This window comes from Epinephelus moara, chromosome 14 (assembly GCF_006386435.1).
Source record: "Epinephelus moara isolate mb chromosome 14, YSFRI_EMoa_1.0, whole genome shotgun sequence".
NCBI classification, from domain to species: domain Eukaryota; kingdom Metazoa; phylum Chordata; class Actinopteri; order Perciformes; family Serranidae; genus Epinephelus; species Epinephelus moara.
In genome coordinates this window covers 8134920-8144197 of record NC_065519.1, presented here as the reverse complement: position 1 = coordinate 8144197, position 9278 = coordinate 8134920, and the positions used below count along the sequence as shown (strand labels likewise).

At 40.6% G+C, this 9278-nt stretch overlaps 2 protein-coding genes across 2 annotated transcripts; one reads left to right on the top strand and one right to left on the bottom strand.

The window, feature by feature from the left end:
- Positions 1-435: 435 nt before the first annotated feature.
- On the top strand, positions 436-4280 carry nusap1 (nucleolar and spindle associated protein 1). The gene is made up of 12 exons (XM_050062907.1): positions 436-617; positions 768-836; positions 921-1136; positions 1317-1479; positions 1614-1706; positions 1850-1962; positions 2064-2114; positions 2200-2378; positions 3196-3356; positions 3453-3569; positions 3649-3754; positions 3851-4280. Exons 1-12 carry the CDS (start codon positions 543-545, stop codon positions 3936-3938), a joined length of 1431 nt encoding a protein of 476 aa, XP_049918864.1. The 5' UTR covers positions 436-542; the 3' UTR covers positions 3939-4280.
- Positions 4281-4313: 33 nt separating this feature from the next.
- On the bottom strand, positions 4314-9064 carry ndufaf1 (NADH:ubiquinone oxidoreductase complex assembly factor 1). Its single transcript, XM_050062913.1, has 5 exons — positions 8830-9064; positions 6997-7536; positions 5333-5518; positions 5059-5133; positions 4314-4881 (listed from the first exon to the last, which is right to left on the bottom strand). Exons 2-5 carry the CDS (start codon positions 7510-7512, stop codon positions 4741-4743), a joined length of 918 nt encoding a protein of 305 aa, XP_049918870.1. The 5' UTR covers positions 7513-7536; positions 8830-9064; the 3' UTR covers positions 4314-4740.
- Positions 9065-9278: the final 214 nt, after the last annotated feature.

The window sequence follows — 9278 nt, the reverse complement described above, 5'->3', positions numbered from 1 at the left end:
CAATGTTGAGTTTTTTATTCATACTTTTTTGGGTCCTGCTGAAACCAAATAGCTAGGACAAATTAAAAATTCAGACCAAACAACATTTTAGGTCTAAAGAGGATATTTTTGGGTTTCCCGTTTGTTTTTTCCCTTTTAATTTAATACCTTGATCTAACTGATTTCATATCATGTGCATTTCTCTAGCAAAATTGTCAACAAGGACCAAAATAAATTGTTATGTGCTGGAATCCAGATAATCATCTCTAATATTTCCAGGTGGATGTCATGTCTTGTTTGACTGCACACTCTTGACACTGGTTGACGACGCTCTGATGGAACTCATGTTGACAATGGGCAGAACACAAAAATATATCTGCGCTCTGATTGGCTGAGAGGCACATCCGGTCCCACGCAGCAGCCAATCAAACGCCTCCCGCTGCTGTGTTTTGAATCGGAGCAGTTTTTAACCGTCGGGCGCTGCCACAGCTCACCGTGCCTGACTAACTGAACGTGTGTATGTTGAGTTCTTCTCACAAAACGGATTAAACTATTGTAACAACATGGATTTGGACTCCATGAAATATGCCGAGTTGAGGAGCATCGCTAAGACGCTCGGTCTTAAAGCGAACATGAAGGTAATGGAGTCGTACTTTTAAAATAAACTTTGAAATACTGCGAAGTTTTTTGTGCAATTAACGCTAACGGTTACTGTGAGCTAACGTTTGGTTTCGTGTGTAGCTAGGCGAAATATACTCAACTATTTTACACTTTGTGTCCGAAAACAGGCCGATAAACTGCTGAAAGCGATCAAGCAGCATTATGAACAAGGAGATAACATGGAGAAGCAGGAGCAGGTATCGTAAACTCAAGCTAATACTGGTTAATGATACTATTTCATTTCAAAGTCAGTATTAAAACCTGCCTTCTGACTTGCACAGGCACAGGAGAAGGATCTTACTACTGTTCAAGAAGAAGAAACTGCGGCACAAGACAGTGTCCAGGAGAATGAAGAGGCATCTTGCGAGGAAGAAGTTTCCAGCCCCACTGTGTTTGTGAACACACGTCGAGGCAAAGGAAACGGTACCAAGAGAAAGATCTCTGATACTGCAGTAGTGGATGAGAGTGATGCCACAGTACCTCCAAGTGCTGCAGAGGTAACTTACCACACCTCATAGCATCCTCAACACAAACACATGGCACCAACTTGTGCATGTGTATCCTCCATTTCTTATTGGTTCAAATATGCAAAGTTGGTACTAGGATCCCTATGCACAGTAGGGCTACATAGTCTTGCTTTCATGAGGATTAAAAAGTCAAACAACTGTTCCTTTCAGGGTGGCACTGAAGTGGCTGTGTCTAAGAAGAGAAAGGTGTCCTCTGCCAAGGATTCTGACAAAAGTGAAGCTGAGCCTCCTAATGAGGAGCCCCAGGACACTGTCAGTGAGCAGCAGCAGCAGCCTGACATTAAGGATGAAGCACCTGTACGTGGTGATACAGGTCAGTGGTACAAACTTCTTACTGTTAATTTGTTTGGTTTGAATAGCCAGTGTCTTCAGAGATTGTTGACTTTAGCACAAAGTTGCAATCACATACTACTACTTCATTTAAATATATTAAATGTCTTTGTCCAGAAAAAGCACCCAAAGCATCCCGAGGGGGTAAAATCCCTCGTTACCAGGGGCGTCAGCAGAAGAACAAGCCACCGCTGAAGCCTGTCACTCCTAGTAAGTTATTTGTTTCTTCATTGCTTCCACTCCAATCACAATCAGGTTTTGAACCAAAAAGTCCGCGACCACAGAACAGTAAGAAAGTAGATTTCCCCCTCAAACTCTCAAAATTATTTTTGTAAATTGTGTCTCTTCTGTAGATTTCAAAAAACTCCACGAAGCACATTTTAACAAGATGGAGTCGATTGACTCCTATGTCCAGCGAAAGACCAAGCAGATTGAGAGCTTCAGAAGTTCAGTTAAAGAGCTGAAGGTAACTAAAGCTTCTTTATTCAGAAAAGAAATTAAATGTCATATCTGTACATTAACTTAATGTTTTGCATGTTTTGAATTTATATTCCATTGTATTTTTAGAAGCTTTCGGACAAAACTAAACTGCAGCAAGTTAATGGCAAAGCTCAGGTGGTAAGTATCACCACTTGTTCATCATTGCAGTTTACTGACTATTTACAGAGTGCATTGAAGCTGATGACCTGTATATATTTTCCAGAAGGCCAATCAGAGTCGTGCCTCCGTGTTCAGCCCTGTCCCGCTGAATAAGAAACCAGCTGAGGAGAAACGCAGAAAAACGTTGCTCTCAGCCAGTAAAGCTCCTCCAAACAAACCTGCTGGGAAGGAAGAAGCTCCGTTCAGACCTTCTGTCATTTCCTCTCGCAGGATCAATGTTCGGTGAGCAGCTCTTTCTTTCTCTGGCCTTTGCTTGACAGAAATTAATTTCTACAGCCAAATATTATTCAGTCCTCGAAGAACTTTAGCAAGTAAACAGCCGTTGCGGGTAAAGTTTTGGGCCTCTCAGCCACTTTCATACGGACAAATTGCTCTCTGCCTTGACCTTATCTTCTCCATAACATTTTATTGCTTATGACATTAAGTCAAAGGGCATTTAGTGTGGCTTTTTTTATGCTGATCAACCAAAAAAGACCCTGTAGTTAAGATTACTTGATCTACTCTCACTATTCTACTATTCTATTTTTGGCTTTTCCTTAAATTATTTGCAGAATGTCCTGATTTGTTTTCCAGGTCTGATGAATGTAGACTTGACTTTCTGTATACAGACAAAGAGTTTCCGTTAGCTCAGTTTGTCTCAAATGCTTACCAACGGGTATGAGGGCATTTTATGTTTGATATTTTAAAGATATTGTTTCTACCATGATGTTATTGCTCTTGTTTATAATGTTTTGTAGTGTCATGTATGCCCATGTGGGCTGGGCATCTTTTGGTTTATGACTGATATTAGTCACACAAAAATGCAAAAGTACATCACAATTCATTGCATAAGAGACTGCCCACTACTTCTGTCTGCAGTAGAAGCATTCCCCCTGTTTTATCTCTGACATTAAAGTGACTGTTTCTAGTGGCTGTTGTCAAAAAATTCACATTAAATGCCCTTTGAGTCATGAAAACTTAAAAGGGGGATGAACACACCTTTTTGGCACTCTGTATGTAGTATTCAATGTGATGCTTTAACAATCACGTGTGTTTGCAGGTTCTCTGAAGCCACACGTGACAATGAGCACAAGAAGTCGCTGGTGAAGACGCCAGCACGCAAGTCACTCTGCGTGGCCTCAAGCACCCCACAGAAGGAGACCACAGATGGAGGAAAGCCCAACGGTGTCAAGACTTCCACTTTCTCTGCCACAAAAACAGGTAACTGTAACATTTTAATCTTTGGATTTATATCTGAATTTGCCTATAGATATGCAGAGCTTCCATGAATGACCTTTTTCTCCCCCTTAATTCCAGGACCATTCGTTTTCACCGGCAACACGAGTATGACAACGACCCCCGGAACACAAAAGAAGCCAGCTTTTGATCTGAAGGCCAGTCTGTCTCGTCCACTCAGCTACAAACCTCACACAGGTACAAACAGCTTTTTAATGTCTCTGAAGTGTAGGATCAGTGGACAGACCATTCCCTGAAGGTTTATTTTCTTCTATAGGTAAACTGAAGCCGTTTGCCGAGACCAAAGAAAATACGGCAGGAAACAAGTCGCTGATCGTAAACTCCCATCAGAAAAACTACAAACAGCACCAAGTCCAGACAAGGTATTTCTAAAATTAAAATACAAACTGGCTTATCTCCCATAACAAGTTTCTCTCTGAGCATCAGCCTCTTATGGATGTTTCTGTGTCTTATTTTAGGGAGAACAGGAGAGCAAAACATACCGAAGACCGGAAGCAGAAGAAAGAGAATATGCTCGGGGCAAGAAGAGGCCTTGTTATGATGTAAAAATATCGCGCTTGTTTACAGACCTTTTGTACAGCCTGCTTTTCCAGTGTAAATATTTTGTTGTCTGCAGCTGAAGCTTTAATTTCTGCAGTCTCTTTTAGCATACTGTTAGGAAGCTAACGTTTTCTGCATCTATCTACTGTTTTTCGATTTTAGGGATAAATGAAGTTGATTTGCTTTTGTATTTTGATGTGTAGAGAATCAATGTCACGCTTTGCTGCAAACTGGTACTTTTGTTCTGGGAGGCAAAAACGGATTAAAAAGACATTGATAGAAAAAAATCCTTGTCTGCGTTCTACAGTTTTAATTAAAGTTTGCTGCATTGCAGTTTTCCTTACTGTACTGCTTTGACATTTGTGCACATTTGTGATGTGATAGTGAAAAATGTCCTGCAAAAAATGTTTTTTAATATTAAGATCTGGTTGGTTGACATTATCTGTTGCAGGATAATGTTTAACATTTGGACTGTTGACATGAGGAACAACTTGATTTTGTTGTGAAAGAGCAGCAAGCTTGTCTCAATAACTGTCCTGAAATTGGAGGGTCATAGTTGTTGTACTTAATCTCCTTCAGAAAGACATAACCAGAAACATACTTCATGGCTCTAACATGTTCTGTAGGTAAAAAAATGGCCCATCATTACATACGTATCACAGTTTGTGTTAGAATCCAGATTTACAGTGTTAACAAGAATTGCTTGTAAATGATTTTCCACCACTTGAAGGTGGCACATTTGTTTGACAGTTTGAATATAGCCACCAGTATTCAAAGCAGTTCATGTGCAGTGTTGTAGCTGTTGCTCTCAAACTTCCGGGTTCCTCTTGTAGACCTCGTAGGCAGACTCCTCTGTGTGTGCGTAATCTTTGCAGACGCCAATAAAATCGATCTCAAGCTGGAACGGACCGTCTGCTTTATCCCCCAAGGTGAATCCAATGGTGTTTACCTGTAAATACAAACACATGTAGTGAATATAGGTGAGCAAAATGTGTTAGACCGCAACAGTTGCAGGTTAAAAATATCCAAAGGCAATGATTCATATGTATTTAACAGTATAACTTTGTGCTGGCTTGATTTATTCATGTATCTGATGCTACATCAGTTTGACTTTTCTTTGCTCTACCTTGTCCAGCCAGAGAGGATGCTGGTCGTCTTGTATCCTTCCACGACTTGTGAGGAAGAACTTGGAGAAAGGTATCTGTAGATGAGGAACGCTTAAGTATTAGAATGACTGCTTACATTGTGTATTAGACAAAAAAAACCCCGCCAGCTATTCCCACGAGTAAAATTGCAGCAAACGCGGTAACAATATTCTCCAAATTCTGTGATACTTCTTTTCAACATACATTTATCAGCTCTTCCCTGCAGAAAATTTATAAAGATTTATTTTTGCTCACCTTGACATCTTGCCAGTAGGGTCCTCCCCTGGTGTACAGGAAATAATTGTAGAGGTCATCTTTCTGGTGAGAGAAGTATGTTTCTGTGGCGATGTTGATCATCCATGGACGGCCGTCACCGCGCACACGTAGATGCAGGGTGTTGAAACTGGACCAATCGTAGTGCTTTTTTCTATCGAAAGACATCTAGGAGAGACAAAAATGTTTGAGGGACAGGCTGTATCAGTTATCTAACTGACAGCTATATGAATTTAAGAGCAGTTGAGAACTGGATGTGGGCAGGTTTTCATTCCAGTGCAGACTAGCACCAGTAAACCACAGAGAAGGAAGAGAAACTAGTCGGTAAATTCAGCTGGTGTGTCGTGTATTTGAAATGAATACCAATAGCAGTTGGTAAACAGAGTTTTAGTTACCTGCCACCCGCAATGGTTTTGGAGTTATCGGACCTAGAGATGTCTGCCTTCTCTCTAATATAATGGAACTAGATGGCACTCGGCTTGTGGTGCTCAAAGCGCCAAAAAGTACATTTGAAAAACTCAACAGCAATGTCTCTTTCCAGAAATCATGACCTGGTTACTCAAGATAATCCACAGACCTTGTTGTGAGCAGTGACACGTAAGAACTATTTTCTTTCTACCAAACTACACCTGCCAAGTGTATCAGCGCAGAAGGAAGTGTGCATCTACTGCTAGCTCACCTAGCACCACCAAGCTAGCTAAGGTTACATCTCAGCCAAGGAGGACGCTAATTTGCAAATGGTTAAGGAATGACCCACCCTACTCTCCCTATTATTGGCTAGTACTCATTGCCTTTGTTGGTGGGAGGAGTGGGATTGGTTAGGGTAAGGGGGGGCCATTCCTTCACCATTTTAGGATTTGCAAATACACGCAGAGGACGCCATTAATGTTTACATGTTGCTCTGTCATGAGCACAAGCCTCTCGTCCATGAGTAGATGCACTCTTCCTTCTGCATGGTGATACGGTTGGTGGGTATAGTTTGGTAGAAAGAAAGAGTTCCTACACAAAACTGCTCACATCAAGGCCTCTGAATGGCTCACCCTGACATTCTTACCCTAACCTTATCCAATCCCACTCCTCTTGCCTAAACCTAACAAATCCAACCAACAAAGGCAATGAGTATTAGCCAATCATAGGGAGGTTAGGGTGGGTCGTTCATTCACTATTCGCATATTCGCTATTAGCTAGCTTGGTGGTGCTAGGTGAGCTAGCAGTAGATGCACGCTTCCTTCTGCGCTGTGATACAGGTGGTGAGTGTAGTTTGGTAGAAATAAAATAGTTCCCACATGAAATTTCTCACAACAAGGTCTGTGGATTATCTTGAGTAACTGAGTCATGATTTCTGGAAAGAGACATTGATGCTGAGTTTTTCCAATTGTTGGTTTTTTTTGGTGCTTTGAGCACCACAAGCCGAGTGCCATCTAGTTTCATTATATTAGCGTGGGAAGACATCTCTACGACCAATAACTCAAACACTCTGCAACTCACACACTTGATTTGGGGTTACTGCCCCTTTGAATATATTTGAAATGAGAGTCTCCACCTCAGAGTCCTCAATGGCCCAGGATGCTTTTAGAATAACTTCCCAATCTTATTAGAAGTGAATGTATGATTCCACGAACTTTAGGAAACAGCAGGGCACTAACCAGTTGTTGCTTTGAGCGCATGGTGCAGTAGCCACTGTATCGTGTCTCTCCATCTTTTGGAGGAGCAGAGCTCAGAGTCCCGTACAGAAAACAGGTATTATTGTTTCTGCCAAGCTTCAAGAAAGCTTCACTTTGACCTCCTATCTCATGATCCGAGGACACCGTCCACTGCTCCAGGCTCTCCGGACCCCTGAACTCCCATATCACTCTGTTCTGCTCTAACATGTGCTCAAGAATCGGTTTACCCTCCGGACCGATCCATGGGTTGGTAAACTCCTTCTTCAGCAGCGTGAAATTCTTCTTTATTCCTTCCAAACCCTTTGTGAAGCTAAAGTTAATCCCCTGCCATGGGAACTTGTGTTCTTTGGGCTGGCCGGGTCGTCTGTATTCACCCTGACTCACAGCTCTTCTGGGCACGCTGAGAGGAGTGATGGAGGGGAGGAGGAGCAGCTGGTGATGGTGTACGGAGCTCAGCAGCCTCGCTGAGGGGAGACGTGTGATCTTTGGCAGAGGCATTTCAGTGGTGATATGGACGATTCACTGATGGGAAACATACAGAAAAATGCTGTTATTGCACTGGACTCAGTGTGGAAATGGATTATAAAAGTTAAGTTTGTTTTAGATTTACAAAGAGACAAAATATTAAAAGAAATCTTATTCAAGTGGCTTGACAGTTCCTACTACTATTCTCTGTTCTTATGTTGTTTGTTTTTTCCATATGTGTAATGCGTACCTGGGTTGCCTGAAAGGCGCAATTAAAAAATGCAAGCTATTATTATGTATAGTCTTTACATTATTATTTGGTTTATGAAACACATCTCAGATTAGTGCTAAAACTGTTATCCTATCTGTGTTCTGCCTATTTTGTTGGTCCTGTTAAGAGGTGCATCACACATGATTCGACTTGTATTAACTGATCCATTGTATTTATAGTTTTTTTTGTTTGTTTTAGTGGTTTGGCAGGCTCTTTAGCTACACTAATGTCAATTAGACACTTATGTTAGTTTTAGTATGTCTTCATATGCCAGCTCTTGTGTGTTAAACTTGTGTTTCTTTCCTTTTCTGGTTAGGGTTAGGGTTAGGGTTTCCCCAGTGGTGATAAATTATGAGGGATGCACAGTAATATTGGCACGTCATCGATACTGGCCGATACAGGGTTTAAAATGAGCTGTTCTAATCAGCCAACATGCTTTTTCAAAATTTGCACATTGAATAAATATTATATACATTGAAGGGTATTGTATTTCATGTCTCCATCTGCTGGTGGGACATCATGATAAGAATACGCATGCATAATACAGAAGGGACTTGATGATTACTAAAATTAGGTGGGGAAAAAAGTGATATAGATATCAGTTACCGGCCAAATGGGTTATGACATATCAGATATCTGCAAAAAATCCAACGTTGAGCATATCTATCATGTATCTATTTTTTGAAAAAAACTGTGACATTGTACATCTATTCCACCTGTGTTACTTAATCAACTGTTAATTAATTTCACATGTAAAGAAATACAGAGCATTTGCTGGTCTGAGCTTTACACACATGGTAAAGAGTTTGAGTAAAGATTAACTTGTCTTTTTTTTTTGTTTCAGTATAGCTTAATCTGTTTTTTTAAATGGAATTTCCCATAATTCTGACACCTCCACTGAGTAAATAAATTATACAGCCATAATAAAGTCGCTAATTACAGACACGTTATGACTCCATCTTGTAAACATTTAAATACATAGCTAAGGTTACAAAAGATGACCAAGGCTACCTGGTTCACATTACTCTGATGATAATATGATACTAAATGTATGTTTAGTACAATCTGTTTGTACTTACTGTGTTCACGATGTACCTGAAGGTGACGCATGGATATTTCAGACTTCGGTTCCTGTTTTACTTTAACTCGACCACCAATTTATTTATCCAAGACACTGTTATTAAATGAAACAATCAATAAACTGGTTGTGTACATTTAGTTGTAAATCCAGGACACGTAACACACGGGGCTACAGCTTAACGTACAACAGTAAAAGGTTGATTTATCGTGGACCTTGAATGCAGCTGTAACATTAGTGCACCAAAGATTCCTGTCCTGACTGACACATAGTAAATATATAGTTCCACTCATAGCTAACTGTCGATGTCCTCGCGCCTTTGCCAGGCGTTTTTATTTATTTGAATGATATTAAAAAACTAATTTAATAAGCACAAACATAAATGTGAATTTTATTTCAATGAAAAATGTATAAAACACAGCAGTAGCCGAGGTTTCTATAGGAGCGCGC

What these genes read in the sequence shown, in the direction of transcription:
- ndufaf1 (XM_050062913.1), bottom strand. Translation starts at nt 7,512, where the DNA reads ATGCCTCTGCCAAAGATCACACGTCTCCCCTCAGCGAGGCTGCTGAGC. An exon ending in TGCGCTCAAAGCAACAACTG is followed by an intron (nt 5,519 to 6,996) that starts GTTAGTGCCCTG and finishes TGTCTCTCCTAG; the next exon opens with ATGTCTTTCGATAGAAAAAA. An exon ending in CCTACTGGCAAGATGTCAAG is followed by an intron (nt 5,134 to 5,332) that starts GTGAGCAAAAAT and finishes CCTCATCTACAG; the next exon opens with ATACCTTTCTCCAAGTTCTT.
- nusap1 (XM_050062907.1), top strand. Translation starts at nt 543, where the DNA reads ATGGATTTGGACTCCATGAAATATGCCGAGTTGAGGAGCATCGCTAAG. An exon ending in ACATGGAGAAGCAGGAGCAG is followed by an intron (nt 837 to 920) that starts GTATCGTAAACT and finishes TGACTTGCACAG; the next exon opens with GCACAGGAGAAGGATCTTAC. An exon ending in ACCTGTACGTGGTGATACAG is followed by an intron (nt 1,480 to 1,613) that starts GTCAGTGGTACA and finishes GTCTTTGTCCAG; the next exon opens with AAAAAGCACCCAAAGCATCC.